The following is a 24313-nucleotide window of genomic DNA, read 5'->3' on the forward strand; positions in this document are numbered from 1 at the left end:
TACACTTGTCGGCCAAATGTAGACAGGAAATGGTTTAAACTGTTTGCGTGGTACCTGTCTATTGGGTGTGTTAGGTTAAGCTGGGAAGAACACTTGTAAAACTGAAACGGAACAAACCAAACTGATATTTACAGAGTGTCTGACATATTTGGTTTAACTGAGCGTAGACATTCCCCAGTTCAAACGCAAGAATGTCGGCGGTCCAGAGGATGAAAGTTGCTAATGAAAAGCATAGCAAGGCCATCTCACAGCGAGGAAACATCCAGAAATCATCGGTAGGAAAACAAACTCCTCAGTACTGGGGAGGGAAAGACTTGTTCCGAGAATAATGGGGATTACCTGGCATAAACCGGTTTTAACTTATTTTTTGTCGACGCTGTTTCTAATTTGAAGCTTTCTTAGTTACTTACTGATCTTTTGTTAAAGACTTCGGGAGGATTTGTTTAAAGGCAGATTTAATTGGTGGTGTAAATTTTCGTTTACAACGTTGGCATGTTGTAAAGTGGTATTGAAAGTAAAAAAAACACATTATTAAGTATGTTAAAATAAACGTTTATGCTATTTTCACTTGCAGGGTAAACATCTGAGCATTATGACAGGTCACATTAATAGAGGAAATGTACAATTAATGGGAATAGTACATCTTGTGCTGCTCAGGTCTTACATTTTTTCTTATCGAGTTGCTCATTACATTAGGAAGTGCCTAATTAGAATCAAAAATGTTAGCCATGAATACACAATGGGAGGTCTGAAAATTGAAAGGTGATTCAGGAGTCATAGTGGACTCGTAACTATCAACATTCATACAGTGCTCAGAAGCCATTAAGAAGGTTAGCGGAATACCAGAGTTGGGTTATACAGAACGATATGTAAAATACAAGTCAAAGAAGGTTATGGTCAAGCTTTATAACATCCTGGTTGGATCTCATCTCGGGTACTGTGCAGTTTTGGTCACCAGGCTACAAAAATAAAAAACAACAACAAAGGGAAAACTTAACTTCTTGCTTCTTATGGTCAGACGTTAGTTAGTCGTACAGGTGCATCTCAGTAAGTTAGAATATCATCAAAAAGTTAAATTTATTTCAGTAGTTAATAAAGTGAAACAAATCATTACAGAGTGATATATTTGAAGTGTTTATTTCTTTTCATTTTGCTCATGGCTTACAGGTAAAGAAAACTCAAAATTCAGTATCTCAGAAAATTAGAATATTACATAAGACCAATAAAAAATATGTAATACAGAAATGTTGGCCTACTGAAAAGTATGCCCATGTACACACTCAATACTTGGTCGGTGCTCCTTTTGCCTGAATTACTGCATCATGAGATTGGTCGATAATTGTTAAGGATGTTAGGGTCTAAACCAGGTTTTTTCAGAATTGGAGTAATTGAGGCTGTTTTTAGTGAGAGGGGGACTGTACCTGTAGTAAGGGAAGAGTTAACTATAGTAGTTATCATGGGGAATATATGTGAGAGACAGGACTTAACAAAGCTTGTAGGTATTTGATCTAATTGGCAAGTGGAAGAATTAGATTTTGTTATAAGTTCAGAGATACCATTTTCAGCTGGTAAACTGAAATCTGAGTTTAGGGTCATTGGAAAGGGAATATGGGTGATAGTGGAGAGTATGTCATTTTCTGCAAAAATAGAGGAAGCAAGTTGCTGGTGGATTTTTTTTCAATTTGAGTCGAATTCCAAAAAAGTACAGCAGTATTTAATAGAGAGGTTATGGTAAGTGACATTTTCTGGTGGTGTAATTAGCTTAGTTATTGTAGAAAACAGGGTTGTGGAATCAGCAGATAAATTCTTCGACTCCGACTCCATAGTTTCCGGTACTTCTGACTCCCAACTCCCCGACTTCGACTCCTCAGTATTTAATATGCTAATGTATTTTCCATGTTGATAAAGGAAGGCAACATACATGTCATTTAACCACAGAACTACTGGCTAGGAAGCAGACTCTTCCGTATTGGACAGTTAAACAAAAAAATGAAAACTAAGGTTTGTTTTATTGTTTTTGTCAAGTGGCTATAAAGTAGTATCATGCATAAAAATCAGGTACAGGAACTTTACCAATTCAAAAAATATAAACCACATTCTTCGGTAGTTTTAAAACAAAAACAAAGCTTAACTACATGAGAAAAAAGTTAAACTTGATATACAGTTGTAGAGTAGAATAGCTATTAAATGCAATCCAAAATTAACTCAATGCAATGTTCTAAGGAACAGAATTGCTTCTGCCAGATCCTCTTTCATAGAAGCTCTTAAATCTGACTTGATTATTTTTAGAGCTGAAAATAGTCTTTCAACACTGACTTGGGTATGGTGGCATTACTGTTACAGTTCTAGCCATATCACTAATAATCTCTGGGTCATATCACTAATAATCTCTGGATCAACAAGGATGGCATCTTTTAGTGTCGGTTTCGATGAGTGATCATACTTAATTCTTTAAAAAACTCCTGCTGGAATCTCTTTATTTGGACATTTACTGGTCATTTATCTTTCATGCATAGGCAGTGTCGCTTTGCTTTTGAAACTTCCATTTTGACCAAGTAGGAATCAAAGTCTTAATTCTTCAATTGAAGAGGATGATCTTGAGTTACCAGTGCTTATAGCTTCATCCAGTGGTGGCGTTTCAGGTATTAGTAATCCCTCCATGTGAACTGCTACATCATAGAGTACCTTTTTTCCATTAGCAATCTGGTCACTGCTCAACAAAATTTGGCTCATTGGATCAACATAAATAGCAGCTAACAAGATTTGATTATCCAGGAAGAGACTCTCTCTTTTCTTCATTAAAGATACAATGCCATCAGCTACTAACCCTCCACTTTTGTTCAGGCAATATATCAAGCTCTTTCATTCCAAGAAAAAAATACCAGGTGTTAAATCTTCATATTGCAACCTCTTGGTGACAGTACAGGGGTAAGAAAGTAGACTTTCCAGTTCTTTTACTTGTGCCCACTGGCTTTCAGTTAATAAAACATTTTCATTGTCTAGTTCTTCCAGAAAGTTTTTTAGTTCAAGCAAATGCTTTACCATCAAATAAGTGCTTCCCCAGCGTGTTGTTTGATCCAAAATGGCTCCTTTTCCTGCACGTCTTTTCAAAATGGCATCTGTTTTAGGGGCCCTGGCTGCAACAGTTACTTGCCTCAATTTGCCAATTAGAGTAGCTGCATGACAAACTTTCAATCCATCTCTTATTGCAAGATGCAGAGTATGAATAGCACAATGAATATGTTGAATAGTAGTAAGCTTAGATGCTTCTTCGGCAATGTTGTCCAAAATTTCACAATTTTCTTCGGTTTCACTTTCTCCAATACTTGCAGAACTGTCTTCTAATATCACTTGTCACTTTCTTCATCTACTTTATTCATTTTCTCAATTGTGCTTAACATATTAGAAGCATTATCTGTCACAATACATAGAATCTGCTCTTTTTTAATTTCAAAATCTTCTAGAACAGGTAGTGTGGAAAGTTATGCTAAAGTTCAGCCCTGGGTGGAAGCATATGTGGAGAGTGCAGAAAGAACTCCTGAACACACATCACACCATAGCACACACCTACATCATTACACTTGTTTACACTCAAATGAACTTATTAAACATGTTATATCTGAAATAAAATGAAAACACTTTTTGTAATGTTCCATAATCCAGATTATAATATGTGAATGTCAGGTTGTGTAATAGCTCAGCTGAACTTCACACTAGTAGTAACACAACGATGCACTGGGCTTTATTTGTGAAATGGGACATTTGAACTTGCTGTATTTTTTTTCCATTACAATTTAAATTTATTAGGAGTCGGTATCGGTACATTTTTGCCGACGCCCAAAATTGTGTCTAACTCCGACTCCACACCCCTGGTAGACAAAAAGAGCTCTAGTTTTTTTCCCCTCTTGTATTGATAATGTTAGAATAGTATGCAGTTTTGGCAGCAGAGAGAGCATTTTTATACTTTAATATATGATTTGAGTACATTTCCTTGTGTACAACAAGACCTGTCCTTTTAGCTAGGTGCTCCAACTGTCGGTCCCTAGCTTTGAGCTGACGGAGTTCAGATGTAAACCAGAGAGCAGTGCGAATAAATGAAACAGTCCGTGTTTTTAAGGGAGCTAGTGTATCGAAGGCAGAAGACAGAGCAGCATTGTAATAGTCTACTAATTCTGATGGTGTGGTAGCTGAAGGAGAAACAGGCTGGAATTGCAATAAATTTTTAAGGCACTCTGGGTTTACATGCTTGATATTATGAAATGAAATTACATGCTGAACCTTTACTGAGGTAAGCTAACATCAAATGTAATCATTTTATGATCCGAGATGGGTAATTAAGTAGGAATAAGATTGTAAGGTATGATACCAGAGCAGCAAACTAAGTCTAAAATATGACCCTTGTTATGAGTCAAAGTTGACACATTGAGTTAAATTAAAACCGTCAAGGATTTCATTAAAATCATTCTCAGTGCATCATTTGGCATGTCAAAGTGTATGTTAAAATCACCCATGATGATGATATTAGTAGACATTGCACACAGAGTTGTTAAAGTAAAAAGTTCTGCAATAAAAACACTTGATAGTTTAGGAGGTCTGTATAAAACAGCAATATAATAGGTGAAGGGCCGCAGAGTTTGCCACGTAACAGTTCAAGCGATGAATATGTTGGAAGAGGAATCGGTGATAATTTTAGGTCTTTGCGGTGAATTATTGCGAGACCTTCTCCCATCCCCAAAGAATGTGGTTTAGAGATGCAGACAAATCCCGGAGGGAGCGCTTAATTTAGATGAAAATGATCACCCAGTTGCTGCCAAGTCTCCGTAAGACATAAACAGTCCATTTTAGTGTCTATAATAAAGTCACCTATCAGCAGAGCTTTGTGATTTTACCAGAGGAATCAGCATTGTATGATCAACACGTCGCTCTAAAATACGTGGACAAGTGCGTCCTTCAGACCAAAGTGAAGGAATAGACCCGCTGCTACTCCTGATGAGACAAAAATGATGACGAGAGCCCCGGTGAACGTACTTTGGTCGTTGGAGAATGCCGTGGTTCAGCAGGCAATTCGTAGTTTGTTCAAAGTCTATACAATTCATCTGGTGAGTATTTTAGGTTTGTAGATGTGACTGCATTAGATAGCAAAGTAGACATAGTAATCCATGACAACCAATTGAGGTTTATCATAGTAGATTTCCAGAAATCACTCAAGCAAATTTTAGATTGGTAGCAAAGCAATGTACCCCTACTTGGCCCAATTAAAATAAGGTTTAAGGTTTCTTTATTTAGTCATGTTTACACAAGAAAACATGAAATTTGCCTTCTCATTAGCCGGTAGACTGTCACAACTGGGATTTCCATAAGTACTCCGCAATTGACAAGGGGCAGTTTCTAACACCCATTCATCAAAACTAGTTAATTGAGCAGAGAATTGGTGAGAAAGTTTCCACTTACCCACACAGTTTGCAGCCAGTGAAGAACAGTTCTACGAGGGCTCCTTTTAAGACTGAAAGAGGCAAGGGACGCAAATGCGTGTTATCAGTTTTTAATCCAATGCAAAGGCGAAAGAAGATCTGATATAAAAGGCAAAAAAATGAGTAAAAAAAAACTAGAAAAAGTAAACAGAGCACCGGCAAGCAACGGCAGACGGAAACGCCAGCGTTTACTCTTGCAAAACCTATAGCAGGTAAAAATCGAGAAAATTTTTAAACAAGTGTTTCTCTTTTTCAAAAATTCTATATCTGCCAGACACTGGCATGTCTCGACTCATGTCTGTTTAATATGTAAGCTGCATTATGGAATCATGGAGGTGCAATTAGTGTGTTTATGAAACAACCTGCTTCATTGCTTAAAAATTAATTAGTAAAATGTGATAAAGGTACTGAAGGTGCACACGTCCACATAATGTATTTATATGGTGTAGAAGCGACTTGGAATGTAGCCTTCTATTATGAGTGGTTTACCTGCTCTCCAGGTTATGTGAGGTATGTTATTAAATAAAACAACAAAGACTGTTGTACAGGAATCCTGAATTTTCAATTGAGAAGTTGTATTTCGTAAAGGCAGCCCCCTAATATGGGGCCTAATGCAAAAAGGAGAGATTTGGAAAATGTAAAGCTTTAGCAGTTCATGACAGATGAAAGTAAAGGTCTCCATGAATCATCACTTTTCAGTGTATTATGAATTAGCTAATGTTTCATGCATGCAGTGAAGCAAACACTGATCTCTCAGCAGCAAATGTTACAAACCTGGCAAGTTGACATTTTGACACAGTCAATTTCACATATACATCTTGAAAAGGTGTTAGTAAATGTTATTCTGAATAATTTTGGTTATTTACTGCTTCATGTACTACTGATTTTTGTTGTTGTTTTGATTGAAACAGCATTTATTTTTTAATACTGAATCAAAACTTTTGGAGAGTATGCATATATGTTAAAATAAATCAGGTAGTCCATAATGATAATCTTTCCAAACCCCATGCTGAATGCCCCCCACCCATTTGTAATTATGTGATTGGGAAGGATCTGCCCTTAGTCGAAAACTAAATTAAGACCGTATTTAATAGCGATTGCCTGTGTCCAGTCTTCCTATTTGACTAATTAAAGTTTATGCATTCAGAAATATTTCTTGCTTAATGTTATGTGGAACTGGGAGTTTTGTTTTCTTCAAAATGTCTCTTAACAGGTTAAGCTATGAGGCCTGCAAACTTTACATGTCATTTTCATTATAAAAACACTTTCAGGCTCTTTTATATACCTGTCTGCTTAACTGAGAGAGATAAAAACAAAACTTTTCGGTTGTTTTAGCCAAATCCAAGACGTGTACTGTAAATAAAATTCCTCACTGGGCTTAACAAGTACTACATAGCTCAAATATATTTATCTTAAACTTGATCTTCAAGAGAGTTGTCTCGAGGATCATTATACGAAGGACATTAAATATGGTGACTTTTAAGGGGGCATGAAAAAGTGCTTCCTCAAAAAATTATAACAACCCTAACCACCACAATCTTACTGCTGGAATACTAGTCATCTCACCAAAATCCACAAACAATACAGATATTTGAGTGATAGTAGAATGTTAGAGACTACAGAGTGTCAGCATTATGTAAAGCAAAAAATAAGATTTCACTTAAAATTTATACTGTAGTTATGTTAATTACTTACATTGTCTTATCTACATGCAAAATGTTGCCTCTGTCCGACACAATGTTTAGAGAACACATTTGTAATGTCAGAACTTCACACTACACCTGCAAATAAACTGATAAAAAATTGAATGATTTATGATAGGCTTTTGCTGGAATTTTGTTTGCTGTTTTTGTTTTAATTTTATGTGAAGCTCATAACAGCCTTATGGGAAAGTCACATGAAGAGTAACTAGACTGATTCTGAGACTACAGGGTTTGGAGCTATGAGGTGCATTGAAGGGACTGAATCTTTTGAGTTTAAGCAATTAAAATGAGTAGTTGACTTTAATCATAAAAAGATTTTATATGACAGTAGCCAGCTGTCTGAGCTTTTTGTTTTGGTAATGTTTCTAATTGTGCAGCCTTATAAACTATCAGTAATCATTTTAAGTTGTTGACTGTTTTTAACCATTGCAACATCTGCAATTTTCAGCGTGTGGACCAAGATGACAAGTCTCCTGTGGGACCCTGGCTATTGGCACTGTTTGTATTTGTAGTATGTGGATCGGGTAAGTACAGCTCACTTTTATTTCTGCAAATTGTATCATATGTTGATATTACCTGTTTTTAATACACATCTGTGTTCAGTCCCAGGGTGTAAACATAAACAAATGTCTACAGTAACAAGCCTAAGGCCAGACACTGCTATATCCTGTCATCCCTGTGCTCTGTAAGGTATCTAGCTTTCATTTCCAGCTGTTAGCCCACCTACGTGGTCATGTGACATTGTACCCACGAGTTTATTTGATCCCTTTTATAGCACTGTGGTGATTCTTCATTGATAGTTACAGTTGTGCTTGAAAGTTTGTGAACCTTTTAGAATTTTCTATATTTCTGCATAAATATGACCTAGAATATTATACTTGGTCATTTATTTATTGAGGAAAATGATTGAATACTACATATTTGTGAGTGGCAAAAGTATGTGAACCTCTAGCACATGTTTGTGGAAGTGTATCGTGGCACAAACAAAGGAGATTTCTGAGGACCTCAGAAAAAGAGTTGTTGATGCTCATCAGGCTGGAAAAGGTTACAAAACCATCTCTAAAGAGTTTGGACTCCACCAATCCACAGTCAGATTGTGTACAAATAGAGGAAATTCAAAACCATTGTTAACCTCCTCAGGAGTGATCGACCAACAAAGATCACTCCCAGAGCAAGGTGTGTAATAGTCGGCGAGGTCACAAAGGACCCCAGGGTAACTTCTAAGCAACTGAAGGCCTCTCTCACATTGGCTAATGTTCACGTTCACGAGTCCACCATCAGGAGAGCACTGAACAACAATGGTGTGCATGGCAGGGTTGCAAGGAGAAAGCCACTGCTCTCCAAAAAAAAACATTGCTGCTCGTCTGCAGTTTGCTAAAGATCACGTGGACATACCAGAAGGCTATTGGAAGAATGTTTTGTGGACGGATGAGACCAAAATAGAAGTTTTTGGTTTAAATAAAAAACGTTATGTTTGGAGAATGGAAAACACTGCATTCCAGCATAAGAACCTTATCCCATCTGTGAAACATGGTGATGGTATTATCATGGTTTGGGCCTATTTTGCAGCATCCGGGCCAGGACGGCTTTATTTCATTGATGGAACAATGAATTCTGAATTATATCAGAGAATTCTAAAGGAAAATGTCAGGACATCTGTCCATGAACTGAATCTCAAGAGAAGGTGGGTCATGCAGCAAGACAACGACACTAAGCACACAAGTCGTTCTACCAAAGAATGGTTAAAGAAGAATAAAGTTAATGTTTTGGAATGGCCAAGTCAAAGTCCTGACCTTAATCCAATCGAAATGTTGTGGAAGGACCTGAAGCGAGCAGTTAATGTGAGGAAACCCACCAACATTCCAGAGTTGAAGCTGTTCTGTACGGAGGAATGGGCTAAAATTCCTCCAAGCCGGTGTGCAGGACTGATCAACAGTTACCGGAAACGTTTAGTTGCAGTTATTGCTGCAAAGGGAGGTCACACCAGATACTGAAAGCAAAGGTTCACATATTTTTGCCGCTCACAAATATGTAATATTCAATCATTTTCCTTAATAAATAAATGATCAAGTATAATATTTTTGTCTCATTTGTTTAACTGGTTTCTCTTTATCTACTTTTAGGACTTGAGTAAAAATCTGATGATGTGTTCATATTTTTGTGAATTGCCCCTTGGGATTAATAAAGTATCATATCTATCCTTCCTGTCTATATCTATCTATCTATCTAGGTCATATTTATCCAGAAATATACAAAATTCTAAAGGGTTCACAAACTTTCAAGCACAACTGTAGTCTGAGTAGGTATGTGAACTTGTTCAGATCAAGCACAGCTAGTTGAGCAAAACAACACTCTTGGACACAAATTTAAAACCTTTGTGTTGATTACTTCCACATGTTAGTGTTTAGGGCCTATTAGGAGCCCCCCAGTTAAAGTAACCCCCAGTAATTTATTTAGCTCCTGTGCAACTGTTAAAATCCCGAAGCTATGAGGCAAAATTGCTTGCTACTATGCAAACTAGCTGTCTTTGTGTTGCCACTGTACCAAGTCTGGTAGGTTACTTGCTTTACTTAATTTTACTTACGTTTGCATCTCTTCCTAAATAAAGAGTAGACTTGTAGATATTTTAGCTGACTCATTTTGACAGCTAGTAAACCTCACAAAATGATTTTGCTATCTATTGAACTTTGTCACAGTCTGCTTCATCATGTTCTTCTGTAATGTAGAAACACTCTTTACATCTTTGTCAACTCCTTATTGGATTGCTAGATTACTATGCTACATTAATTTCTTTTCAAATTATCTCATCACACAGTCATCTGTTGTCAAATCCACTTAATTTAACTGTAAGCCTGTAGATGAGCTGGAGGCCACTGTCAACAGAATACAAGTCGAATATGTACTGAAAGTTCTCATACTGATTAAAGTTTAATGAACAATTCACAACTTAGCTTTTTGGATTGTATATTGTATTATATTTGCAAACCTCTTCTGTTGACATACAGAGATGACAACTACAATTTCATGGATTACTCGTTGCTTTGCTTGCCTCATACAGAGTTTCTAGACTGACTAGCATGTGATCTAACTGTACAGTCAAATCACAGCTTTGGAATCTAGAGGATGCTATGATTATAAATATCGGGTAAGGCTTTTTGCATAAGGGGGTGGTTTGTTTTATTTTTACAAAAAGCAAGCTTTTCTCTTCGGCATTAAACTATTCTTTTTAGTATACAGTATACCCCCATGAAGACGTGGTTCAGGGTTTCTGGCCTCAGTCATTCACAGATTTTTCCTTAGAACCTAACTAATAATTGTTAGCGGAAATCGCAAATATCCTACGCAATTTTTTATGGCTTTTTTCATGGCAATACTGCACTGTAGTGAGAACAGGAAGCAACCATACAGGAAAACGCAGCTTGGGATGGTGAAAGTAGCCAATCCGATAGCGTTGTACTCTACTAGAATTTGAAACTGCAACTCCCAGCTGTCCCTGCAGTGGCTCTGATTGATCTTCTGCTGAGGGTGTAGGGGCTGTTGGGGTCAAAGGATGTCAGTGCAGCTTTTAAAAACGGTGCCAGTGACCAAAAAAAAAATTTGTAATTTGTGTTTCAAGTTCCTGTCTCTCTGTCTGCCTTCTGTTGGGTTACCTGTACTTATTAGTTTTGTCCTGAATCGTTTCGTGGTTGGGGTCTGGATTGTCTGCTGTCTGCCTGTGTACATGAGGACTGTAAGTGGATTCATCGCCATCCTGTGAAGAAAGGAGCGCTCCTGAACCCGTCCACCCGTCTTCACCATTTCAGGAACTACCGGTAGGACTATCTTTACATTCCCATTCAACGTGCAGATATCTGGACATGTCTATTTTCATCATTACATTTCATCTGTTGCCGTTTTTCACGGACTTTACTGTGTGTGTTTTGTTGGTGCTTTGTTGTATTTAATGTATAATCGGCGTAAGGGGAACAGGGGTGGTATCGTGGTTTTCATTTGTTTGAATTACATTCTTTATTTGCTGTTTGATTACCAGTTTGCTTGTTTTTGTCTCTGTGAGTGTGTGTGGGTCGGGTCAAGGCTGGGTGCATCCCTGCAGTCTCCCCCGTAAAAATAAATAGTTAGGTCCATAAATATTTGGACAGAGACAACTTTTTTCTAATTTTGGTTCTGTACATTACCACAATGAATTTTAAATGAAACAACTTGGATGCAGTTGAAGTGCAGACTTTCAGCTTAAATTCAGTGGGGTGAACAAATCGATTGCATAAAAATGTGATGTGACAATGCGTGTTCTCTTCAGGCTCCCAACGTCCTTATGGGAACACCATCAGTAAGGTCACAGAGTTGAGCTGACAAATGGGGACAAATCTCACATGAAGCCAGGGGATATATTCAAAGGTGAAAAAGTGCTTTTATTAAAACAATCAAAACAAAGTGCAAAAGTGCAGTGTCCAAAGTTCCATAAATAAATCCATAAAACCAAGTGTCCAGTGGGGATAAAAAACATTCAATAAATACATCCTTTAAAATCCGAGGTAAAAATGCAGAAGTTAAAAAGCAGTCTCTCACTCCCTTTACTCTCTGGCCCACCTCCATCTTTCTCCCCGGCTCACCCATTGCTCACAGCCGGCAGAGACCAACAGCCATGAGCTCCTTCAGCTAACCTTCATCTTGGCCCCCTTCCGGATGTCACTGCCAGACTGCTGAGGTCAGCTCTCCTCCCTCGATCCTTCGTGCACCCGCAGTCGCTCCTCAGATCCCACGGGAGGACACCTCTCTGCTCACCCCACTCGCTAATTTTCAGTGGGGCGAACTAGCCCCTAGAGTGCCACCATCTAATGCTCCTTCGTGGGGCCCCAGCTCGTTCTGTCTCTTCATTATAGGTGGCCAGATCGTACCCACTAAGACTGCTCTTTCCAGTCCTTTAACTTCCTTTTTCTTCCTCCATCCCTACTGATTTCTCGAGTCATCTCTCTTTTCCTTCCATTTCTATCTTCGATATTTCCTCCCCTTCACTCTTGTATACATCTGTCTATATATACACACCTACGGGTGCCTCCGTGGGCGCAGCGCCTTAATTACATGCCGCAGGAAGCCAATGAGGCAAACAAGAACAACCGCACCCACACGTGCAGGTGCGACTCGCTCCGATCACCTCATTAACTCCCCGCGGTCGTGCAATCATGCCCACGGAGAACGGCACGGCTATACTGATTTAAAAACTGACCTTTTTTCGGAAGCCACGGACCCACTATACCACATGTGAGGCAACTAAAGCATTTTTTTAACATAATCCCTTCATTTCAGGGGCTCAAAGGTAATTGGACAAATTAAATAACTGGAAATAAAATGTTCATTTCTAATACTTGGTTGAAAACCCTTTGCTCTCAATGACAGCCTGAAGTTTTGAACTCATGGACATCACCAGATGCTGGGTTTCATCCTTTTTAATGCTCTGCCAGGCCTTTACTGCAGCGGCTTTCAGTTGCTGTTTGTTTGTGGGCCTTTCTGTCCAAAGTTTAGTCTTCAACAAGTGAAGTGCATACTCAATTGGGTTAATATCAGGTGACTGACTTGGCCATTAAAGAATTTTCCACTTCTTTGCTTTAATAAACTCCTGGGTTGCTTTGGCTGTATGTTTTAGGTCATTGTCCATCTGTATCACGAAATGCCGCCCAATCAATTTGATTGCATTTAGCTGGATTTGAGCAGACAGTATGTCTCTGAACACCTCAGAATTCATTCGGCTGCTTCTGTCCTGTGTCACATCATCAATAAACACTAGTGTCCCAGTGCCACTGGCAGCCATGCACGCCCAAGCCATCACACTGCCTCCACCGTGTTTTACAGATGATGTGGTATGCTTTGGATAATGAGCTGTTCCATGCCTTCTCCATACTTTTTCCTTGCCATCATTCTGGTAGAGGTTGATCTTGGTTTCATCTGTCCAAAGAATGTTTTTCCAGAACTGTGCTGGCTTTTTTAGATATTCTTTAGCAAAGTCCAATCTAGCCTTTCTATTCTTGAGGCTCATGAGTGGCTTGCACCTTGCAGTGCACCCTCTGTATTTACTTTCATGCAGTCTTCTTTTATGGTAGACTTGGATATCGATACGCCTACCCCCTGGAGAGTGTTGTTCACTTGGTTGGCTGTTTGTGAAGGGGTCTCTCTTCACCATGGAAATGATTCTGCGATCATCCACCACTGTTGTCTTCCGTGGATGTCCAGTTCTTTTTGCGTTGCTGAGTTCACCAGTCCTTGCTTTCTTTCTCAGGATGTACCAAACTGTATATTTTGTCACTCGTAATATTGTAGCAATTTCTCGGATGGGTTTTTTCTGTTTTCGCAGCTTAAGGATGTCTTCTTTCACCTGCATGGAGAGCTCCTTTCACGGCATGTTGTCTGTTCACAGCAAAATCTTCTACATGCAAGCACCACACCTCAAATCAACTCCAGGCCTTTTATCTGCTTAATTGATAATGACATAACGACAGACTTGCCCACACCTGCCCATGAAGTAGCCTTTGAGCCAATTGTCCAATTACTTTTGAGCCCCTGAAATGAATGGATTTTGTTAAAAAAAAATGCTTTAGTTGCCTCACATTTTTATGCAATCGTTTTGTTCACCCCTCTGAATTAAAGCTGAAAGTCTGTACTTCAACTGCATCCAAGTTGTTTCATTTAAAATTCATTGTGGTAATGTACAGAACCAAAATTAGAAATATAAGTTAGCTCAAATATCGATGGACCTAACTGTAAATCACCGTCTTCTCGACGGTGTGAATCTTAGTGGCACCGGACCGCTGCAGTGTTATTAATTTCTCCTAGCTGCTGAGTGACTGCTGCCCTGTCGCGCATCTCCAGCTGAGTGTTCTCGTGTTTTCTGTTTTGTATTTCTTAACCCTTAAACCGCCGCAACCAGCTATAGTCGTTTCCCAGTATCATTTTCCAGCATGCAGGAGCAGAGTATATTCGACGATGTACATTCATTGAACACCACAACCGGCTATAGTCAATTCCCAGTGCAATTTACCAGCATGCTGGATCTGATCAGTCAGTGCCGTACATTCGTTGAGCAGCCAGCTCATGACCACTGCTAGCCCCTGCAGCCTCACTGTCTCTGGGATTGAGCCGCTGCACTAGATGAGCCTGCAAGCATCAGCGTTTACCTCTTTGTGCTTGCGTGCAGCCAGTTATATAGCACTGTTGGCTCTGTGTTTTACTGAATTTCATCAGTGCCATCAGTTGCACCTTGTACATATTATTCCAGTAGTTTTTTTTTTAATAGTTTTTACAGATAATTAGCATTGTGTAAAATGATCAGTGTTGAAGTAATTGTGATGCGCTTTGCATGAAAAAGTGTTCCATTAAAATTTTACTTTTTCTTTGTGAATTGTGACGTTTACTTAAAAAGTGCAGCAAAAAGTATTTGGTGTCCAGGGAGGCATTAACCCCCAAGTATGTGGCAGTTTAAGGGTTAAAGCCCCAAGATGTCGTTGAAACGCCCTACACCTTCTAAGGCTTCTGGCAATGAAAACACGCTTGCATGAATTACATATAGTGGTAACTTCGGTATTTTACATTTTAGCACTGCGGGAGACATAGCAGTACATTATTGTACAGTATACGGTTTTACCTTTACATTCTTTTTTTTTTTTTTAGGTAATGTGTTAAGCTGACATTGAAATTAAAGTGTTTTGGGGGCATATTTAGGGTTTAAACTATAAAAAATAGGAATTTTTTTAACCACATCCATAATTTGCGGTTTTTCACAATTCGTGGGTGCTCTGCGAATTTCAGTGGTGTACTGTACTTGTGTTTTACTTCTAGTTTTTGACTTGATAATTTTTGACAAGTTAATATTTTTTAATATAGATTGAAAAGCGAAATTTATGTATCCTTTTTAATTTAGCTACTTTTTAAAGAGTTTAATAGCATTGATTTTGTGAAACTGTATGTGAAAGGAAAATCATGTGTTTACCTTGCCAATGTTTGCTGTTTTGTGATGTTATAAGCAGGTTTGACAATAGATTGATGGATTTTTATTCATAGCCAGCAGAGCGAGATTTGGCCACCCAAGGACAATGGAAACCTGATCCATGTTGTTGAAACATGCAGATAGGAATTTCATTGCACTTTGCACACATGGCAGTAACTAAGTGAAATAAACATAAGCCATGATGAAACAGAATGAAATGCAATTTTTTTTTTAGTGCTCCTTAGAAGTATGGTAGAAGGAAAAAAACTGAGAATAGTGTTAGTAAATGACTACCATTAAGAAAAAGTAAAACTTTTTTCATTTTCTGATGCAACAGTTATAATTTTGGGTTTTGAAATAATACAGTATTGTGATTTATAGCATTTTTAAATCAACATTGAATTAATCAAGTTTTGAATCATGTTTATAATATTGTTGAATACTGCCTCTGTTGCGCCCCCTCTCTCTCTTTTTTAAAAATGTAGAGACGGCAGCAATGTCTGTAATGGGAATATAAACAACCCCTATGGTCTCCTATAAGGCTTTCTAAGGTATATTAATTCAACAAATTATCCGGTTTATTAACATGGGATTAAACATCTATTCATGAAACCACATGGTTCCAACCCAGTAAAAGAGTTACCACTTTTGTGAAATCAATCATATGGAAAGAGAGCAGAGAAAATGATACAGGTAGTGTAGATGACAGATGGCACACTAGCATTTCAGTTAGCATTGACAACAGGGTCAACATTTAAAAAAGAAAGACAACTATTGTTTATGAGCATAACCCCTAAAATGTGAAGAATGTAGTAAAAGCACTTTTATATTTTTTTGGTAAAATCTTATAGCAGCATAACTAAGGCATATTGAGGACCAGAAAACTATGAAGACAAACCAGAGCTGCCATTATCCGACAGGAGTGAATCCTTTCTACACCTACTCTTCAGTTTATGTTCAAGAACCACTACTGTAGTTTGGCACATTTATGTGCATCTATATATATAAAATCCCTATGTGCGTCCAGGTGTCCGTGTGTGGGTGTCTTCTGATGAAGTGCGCGTGCGTGGGGCACAGTGCGATGCGCGATATTACTGTCAGAGAAAGTTAGAGGCGTTTTACGGAAATACAAACCAGTATTACTGCGAGAGGAAATTAAAGGTGCACAATACAGTGACGCATATTACAGCCACATACAAGCCAGTATTACTGTCAGAGGAGATTAAAGGCATATTACCGATGCGCACGCCTGTATTACCGCCAGTGAAAATTAAAGGTATATTACGGACGTACAAAACGGTATCCTTCAATAAGGGCACGCACTAAAAGGTAAGCCTCAAAAGGGCGACCTCAATTGGGCGCAGAGAATAAAGGCGCGCGTAAATAAAGATCTGCACCTTTGTTGCTCCTCACATATTCCAGAGCCATTTGAACTAAATTATCTATGAAACGCCTTTATTTGCCACACTCAATTGAGGTCGCCCTTTTGAAGCTCGCCTTTTTGTGTGCGCCCTTATTGAATAGAGCCGTACAAGACAGTATTACTGTCACAGAAAATTAAAGACACACTACACGGCGGTAGCCCACGAAGAACGGTCAGCTCAGCAAGTAAACATCAACAGAAGAAAGGCTGAAAGAAAGAAAAATACGACCAACAAAAAAAATGAGGTCAAAGTCCCTTGCCGTTTAATATAGACTGTTACTACTAATGTTTATGCACTACTATTCTAGCGCCCGTTATTGTAACGGGCTAAATTACTAGTATTAGCATAATAGTTTAGAGGTACAGTATATTCTGTGCATATTCATATGTGAAATAAGATCCATTTGATTTTGACTGACTGATTTCCTTTTACTTTTTGTAAACTAAAACAGATTTACTTTTTCGCGGCTAAAATTAATTTACTTTTTGTCAAGTAAAACTAGACTAAAACTAACAATAATTAAATTACTAAAATGTGGCTAAAACTAAAATGCAGTTTAATCAGAAGACTAAATCAAAATGTATTGTGAAAATGAACACTGATAATACTATTAAGCACATTTTAATAATGGGGAGTTCCGCTATACTAGTAAATAAATAATTCTTAACATTTCACATTTGTTTACTTGGTTGGGAAGTAATTCAACTAAGCTTAAGTCAAAAACAAACCTTTATAAGTAATAAGAATTAAATCAGTGGCTTGGCATCAACTTTTTACAGTAAAACTGTACATTTTCAATAACTTTAATTTGCCATTTGTTGATATGCTCATTTCCATATGTGTTGCAAAAATGATGAATGGTCTAAACCCTATTTTACCCACCTGACATGGTCCTCAGAGTAAAAAAGCCAGTTGTGGCAGTAGGATGGGTCACCATCATGGCTAGAGGTGAAATTAGAATGTCATCACAGGGAAACATTGAGAGCCTGGAAGTTAATTATTCCCAGACTGTACAATTGGTTGGGAGTCAGTGTATAGACTGTCCAAAAGAAAGGATAGACAACCTGGGGTTTGCCTCGTCTATTAAATTTTTATTGGGGCTCATAAGCAAATAGCCACAGGGCTTTTGAACACTATATATGACACCCCCACCTTAATTACTAACAAAGTCATAATTGATTTAAAAAAAGGCCAAAACTGAGAGGGAGAGATTTGGTATTGATGTCGGAAAACATTGTGTGGCATGTTTGGGTTAATAAATGAGAATGTTAGTATTTTGTGTATTCCCATTTTCATCCCTGCTAACTTTTATACCAGTACCTTTAATATATATGAATATTTTTACTTCCTTGTCATCATCTTGGCATCGGAGGTAGCTTGAGAGCACCTTCTGTAATCTAAAAGGGATCACACCCCCTTTTTTGCCCAGATCAATGGCTTCCATTTAACATGAATAATTAAGATATAATTGATTGATTTACTGTATGTAAATATTGTCTGCTGATTAATTACTACAACCCCTGATTGTACTCTTGTCAGTGTAGTTACATATACAGTATATTTGTTTGCGCTCTTCACATTTTATTCCCTTGTAATGTTTTTGTTTTATTGTTGTAAACTGTACCTTTGTTTATTGTGTTAATCATCTTGTGATATACTATAAATATATTTTACTGATGACTTTTTGATAAGGAAATTTCCATTTTATATGTTTTCAGTTTTAAGTACACTGGAAATGGTGATTATGAATTGCCAGAACTGTTGCTTTTAATTGTAATGAATATTTCAAACATTGAATGTTCTATTTTAGTAAAATCCTGTTCATAGTATAGATTACTTATAATAAAAGGATCATTAATAAAGTATCTTTTAGTGTTTCATTACCAATTGTCAGTAGAAAATATTCATGTTTATTTGTTTTTGTTTATTTATTTAGCTATCTTCCAGATCATTCAGAGCATTCGGCAGGGAATGTGATCAGCTTTGAAAATGAGCCCAATCCTCTCCGTAATGTGCCAAATGGAATCTGAGAAGGAAACATTCTGCGTTATGCACTACATCTTTACGTTTCTTGCTGTTTGTGCTCTTCTGTGAAACAGAATTAAGAACAAAACATAAAACAAATTTGTTAAGCTAGTTATAGCAACTTCATTTGAGACTGTGACTTTGAATTTTGAAGGTTTATTGGAGTTTTAATGTGCGTGTAATTCTGAGCTCATTTTGCATAGCATTCTAGTGTGTCTTAGTTTTATGGTTCTTTACTCAGGTACTGAAGAGAAGCTGAAGGTATAGATGGATTTCTTTGTGTTATTTTCCTGTTTGCTTTTGGTTATTACAATGTTGACAGCAGTCTTAAACAAAGTTTGCTTTTTACTCCTAGTTAGGTATGCATGATTCTCCCATTTCTTTCCAGTCTTCCAAAAGTATGTTGTGTGTTGCTTCCAGATTAACACTGGACATTAATTTTTAAGAAGTTTCTAACTGTGTGGAGTTTCATTTATAGATCTTATAGATAATTAGGCTTTATAAAATACTTGTCAGGAGAATATCCTAAATACATGGTAGTTGACGTTTTAAGCAGGTGATTTACCTCTGTGGTGTTTAGTTGTATAAATCTGTGATGCAGAAGAACATCTGGGTATCCTTATCTGACTAAACAGAATATATATGGGAAGCAAATCTCCAGGTTCATTGGATACTGCTGCCACCTGACGACTTTGCTGTTTCCTCAGAAATAACATGCCTAGTCTAAAATGGCTTCTCAGATCCTCACTAAAGTTATTAAAACTTAACTTTTTTCTAACCACTGGATATTTCTGCACACCAGGTGAGTTAGTATAATAAGAATCCCAAAATGAAGCCTAGTACTTTTCATAAAAAGGAAGCCTTTGGTGCTGCAGATTTTAAAAGTTAAAGGTTCATATCTGTGTTTTTTTGCTGTGGAAAGGGCTACAAATATTGTCATGAGTGTGAGACGACCTGGCTATATTCAAAGAAACACTGCCTTTTAGCAATAAATCTCATAAAGTGCAGGCGGTCATTTCTGATGCATAGTATTGTGTTAAATATTCAGTTTTGGAATACACTGCACTCTCAGTAAAATTTCTGCGAGTATTTGAAAAGATCAGACCATTCATTGATTCTTTCTGTCACAATAAGAGGTGCTATGAGACCTGGGTAAACTATGTTCTTCCACACTCCTTATTGGAATATCTAGAGTATGCAGATGAAACAAGTGTTTATTTTTCTTTTTGCAATCATAAGAAGAATAACATTTCCATGGACAAAATAATAAAAGGACATCTGGTAATGTTTTGTGCACATTTCTTCACTGTGGTAAAGTTTTAGTAAACAGTTCAGTTCTGCTATATTTAAAGAATGAATTTAGATTTTATTGTAAGGATACAAGTAGGACCACATATGCCAGTCTCGCATGAACTACACCAGCTAAAATGTAATGTACCTATGTGAGATGCAAGCTGTTCATAATCCCAACTGTTTACTTTTCATGTTGATTTCTGTCTACTAAGTAGTTTAAGCCATTCTCATGCTTTTACCTACTGCAAACAAAAATCTGAATGACTATGGTACATGGAACCTGTGATTTTTTTTTTTTTTTTTTTTGTATAATGACAGTCCTATTTGAAAAGTGCAACTGCTGCAGAAAGAGAAAGCCACAAACGTTAAGTTTAAGAACAGTTATCTTCATACTATATAACCATACAGGTAAGCAAAAAAAAAAAATCAAAATGTGAGCAAAAAATGAAATCTGACAAAATGTTGCTGATATTCATTTTAGTCAGAAATTCCTTGGTTGGTAGAAGGAATATTTGGTAAAGGTAAAGGGGTTCAGTTAGATTGGTTGTGTCGGTTACTTAATGCAGTGGTTCTCAATGTGTAGTCCACAAACGGTATATAATCATATTTGACCAAAATTATATTTCATTTGCACAAATGTGTGTCTCTTACTAACTTTCATGATTGTAAAATCTAAACGTCTGTTGCTCACTCGTATCAAACTACAGCATGAGCATAATATTGTCAACCCACTTTAGTAGTTAAGTCTTAAACATTGCAATTTTCTCATGTTTTTTTCCTGTGTTTTGTGTTTATAACATGATTCTGCTTATGTTGCTGAATATTTTACTTTTATATTCTTATTGTTGACTAAACCATTATTTTGCATGAAGTAACTGATTTTGTATTTGCAGAAAATGTTAATTTGTGGTGCCTTAACCTACATTAACTCGGATGCATCTCATTTATACACTCATCTCCATTTTTGACATATTACGTGTTGACAGTTCTATCTTGCTTCAAAGCATTTTGGACTTGGTGATACCACTTTAAAAATGTTTACTCCCATTCCCAAAAACTTATTTTTTAAGGCTGGGTTTTCTATTCTACTAAAAAATAACTTGGTGGGACCAGTGAAACATGGAGGCTACTATAACACTGAAGCTGTCCAGATTTGGTCCTTTGACCACCACCTTGATATATATCATCAGAAATAATTATATTCTTCTCAATTTTTAATTAGTGGAAGGATTTTTGAAATAGGCATTTTTATGTGAAATTATTAATGTATGGTGTGTGCATATATTTAATAGACAAATGTGTTAATGTAATGTGGAATTTATGCTAATAACAGTGAAACATCAGGTGGTCCACGGTATCGTTAACATTGGCAAAGTACTCAGTCCTAAACACTTATAAAAACGAACTTGATGACTGACAGAAGAGAAGCTTGTCTGTCTTATTTCTTATGTTTTGTGATACTAGAAAAAGTAAAATAGAGCTGAGATTGTGGCTGAATTCGCCAGATTTGTTAACCTTCGTACTGCTGAAAAAAAGTGTGAACAAAACTGCTAAATAGTTAATTTTATGTGCTGAGTGATTCCCATCCGTCATGTAAGTTGGTCTTGTGACAAGATCAGTAACCATAGTCAACAAGTCCTTATGTCAAGAGGTCATGTAATGTAACATTGGCTAAATATGGACATTCATTAAATTAGTCAAGAATTTTTTTAAACATAAAACATTCCTTAAATGTGTGTCCCATAACTACTACAAAATAAATAAAGGCTAGTTTAATCTATTGAAATTGCATCAGCCCAAACCTCTTACCAGTATGCTTTGTATGAGGAGATTACAAAGGAGTTAAGTCTATTGTTAGGAGTCCTTTTTTATGTAATAGGACTATACTTGTGATATCTTAGAAGTCATCACATGGAACCTTGCTTGATTTATTTTTAGACAAAAAGCAAATGCACAAATTCAGCTTGTGCTTTGAGAATATATAGTATAACTTAAAAGGTTGTATGTACCATTTTAGTGGGTAATGGGCAAAGAATGGCTTAAGCAAACTAGAGATTTTTTTTTTAAGATGTTTTATTTGTGATTGACATGGCATTGTATTTTTCTGTTGTTGGTGAAATGTTTAATTCTATTTTTTTCCAGACAGTCAACAGAAATAAAAAGATAACCTAAAAGAAAGTTGATTATCATTATCTGGAATGTTATGTGGTCAACTATATCTGTGTTACTTTATTATTTTACCCGGATTATTATTCATCTCAGAACATCAGGCATTCCCTGTGACATATGTCATTCTAAAAAAGCATTAATAATTTCCCCACAAAAATCCAAAATAAGTAAATAAAGCTTCTACCACAATTATAGAAAATTGTCTAGTATTACTGAGAGAGCATGGTTAAAACACTTGTTGGACATTAAGTGGCTTATTTTGTTTGATAAAGGTTCTGTTGTGGGTTTTATAGTGTATAGCCACTGAGCTGTTTAGGTTTTTACTATAAGGAATATTTTATTTGTTGAGATAGTAGTAGTTTAGGTGCTTGTCTGAATTTTTCCATTCATACTCCTGGTTGCTCAGAAGGCCTTTATCCACCTTAAAGAAGTGGCTGGTGATTGTCCAAATTATAAAATGTACATCTTTATTCAGCTACTTACAAAGATATAATTCTGCAGTTTCTGCTGTGCTGTTTTTAGAACTATAATAAACTGATATGTACTGTGAACAAGACACTCATTTTTGTCACACAGAGTTCTGCTGTTTTATACAAATAAACGTATTTTCTCAACAAAGATGAGAGGGTGTTTCATTTTCATTTACCTCTTGCTTTACTTCGATTGGAGCCTGCTTTTATCCTCCTCCTTCATAGATAAACATTTGATGCATGGTGTTGCACAATTCTTAATGAGGACCTAATTTAATTGGTCATGTTAAAGAGTGACACACAATAGTAGGGCTTTTTAAAAATGTTTAACAGCCTTCACTTTAAATACATCCACGATAAACCCAATGTTTATGGTCAATCTTCTTGTATAGACTAGTTATATCAGTTATATCTGCTTTTGCTTGTTTAAGTATGATATCCCCTCCACAGACATATCCAGAGTTAATTGTGTTGCACCCGATACTGCCTGATACTTTTGAAGACAGTATGAATTGAGAGCTGCCTTTTTTGCTCCACACTAGTAGATTCTTTGGATGGTGTTGAGTGTAACTTTGTACTTTTGCAATGTCAGTTCCATGCACTTTTATTTGGTGGACCTCAAGCAAATAAAACTGCTTTACAAAATAAAGCAAGGTTAATGGTAATTATCATTCCATAACAAACAGTTTAACAACACTCTTGAGATATTGTTTGAATTAGTATAAAAAAACTGTTAAAGATGTTATTTTGGATAAGGCTAATAAAACAAGGATAAACAAAGCGAAAGATGGGACTGTTAAGTAATCCAAGAGCTGACTAACATGGCTCTTGGTTGGGGTCATTTCAGCTCAATTACTAGGATGAGAGCATTGCAGTTAAATATGGGAATCAAAGACCAATGAAGAAGCATTGAATCGGTAATTTCAAATACAGGGCTATTCAAAATGAAAGAGCAGATTTCAAAAATTTATTTCAAACAAACTGTACAAGACAGAAACACATTCCACACATCACTTGATAGAAGAAAGTTCAAAGTTTAAAAGCCTGCCTAAAAGTACCAGTGCATGCTACAGACTTCATTTTCACGCAAGATGGTGCCCCGCCTTATTTCCACTTGGAGGTCCGATGTTACCTGAACAACACCATTCCAGGATGATGAATTGGAAGAGGTGGACAACAAGATCTTGCTCATCGTCTATGGTCTCCCAGGTCTCCAGACCTTACCCCCTGCTATTTTTATCTATGGGGGTACATTAAAGAGTGTTTGTTCTACCTATGCCTGCTAATCTTCAAGATTTGCAACATGGAATTGAAGCTGCGAGTTCACTTTTTGAATAGTCCTGTATTTATGCAAGTCAGAGATTGGGAGCATGGCATTGCTGCACCCACCACCCGGAAGACTCTTCTAATTTAACAACTGTAGACATGACATGCACTGCTTAGTATTGAAACATTTATACTAGTCTCTATACAAGAGATTTAATGTCTCAAAGTCCTCTTGATTAACACTAGATATGAATAAGCATTGTAGCTGAGACCACCCCACCCCATAATGTAATGTGCAGGTCCAGTGTTGCATAGGCCCATATATTGTGATGTAGTCTCTTGCCAGATCTCCATCTGACACATGCACAACATCTCTCATTTCCAGGTACAATAGACTATAACGTTCTCCACTCCAATCTGGCTGGCTGAAGTACCACTGCAGGTGTTTGTGGCATTGACAATAAATTAATAGAAATCTTACTTCAAGAAGATGATCGCATGTGGTCCAAATGTGATG

The 24313-nt window shown here is 37.0% G+C and overlaps 1 protein-coding gene across 1 annotated transcript; it reads left to right on the top strand.

Annotated features, from left to right (window-relative positions):
- zgc:85858 (uncharacterized protein LOC405879 homolog) lies at positions 1-22678 on the top strand. Its single transcript, XM_028798296.2, has 3 exons — positions 1-275; positions 7623-7698; positions 18510-22678. Exons 1-3 carry the CDS (start codon positions 192-194, stop codon positions 18548-18550), a joined length of 201 nt encoding a protein of 66 aa, XP_028654129.1. The 5' UTR covers positions 1-191; the 3' UTR covers positions 18551-22678.
- Positions 22679-24313: the final 1635 nt, after the last annotated feature.

The sequence above is a fragment of the Erpetoichthys calabaricus genome, chromosome 3 (genome assembly GCF_900747795.2).
Source record: "Erpetoichthys calabaricus chromosome 3, fErpCal1.3, whole genome shotgun sequence".
NCBI classification, from domain to species: domain Eukaryota; kingdom Metazoa; phylum Chordata; class Cladistia; order Polypteriformes; family Polypteridae; genus Erpetoichthys; species Erpetoichthys calabaricus.

Coding starts and splice junctions, on each gene's coding strand:
- zgc:85858 (XM_028798296.2), top strand. CDS start 192: ATGTCGGCGGTCCAGAGGATGAAAGTTGCTAATGAAAAGCATAGCAAG. Junction 276..7,622: donor GAAACATCCAGAAATCATCG/GTAGGAAAACAA, acceptor TGCAATTTTCAG/CGTGTGGACCAAGATGACAA. Junction 7,699..18,509: donor ATTTGTAGTATGTGGATCGG/GTAAGTACAGCT, acceptor TTATTTATTTAG/CTATCTTCCAGATCATTCAG.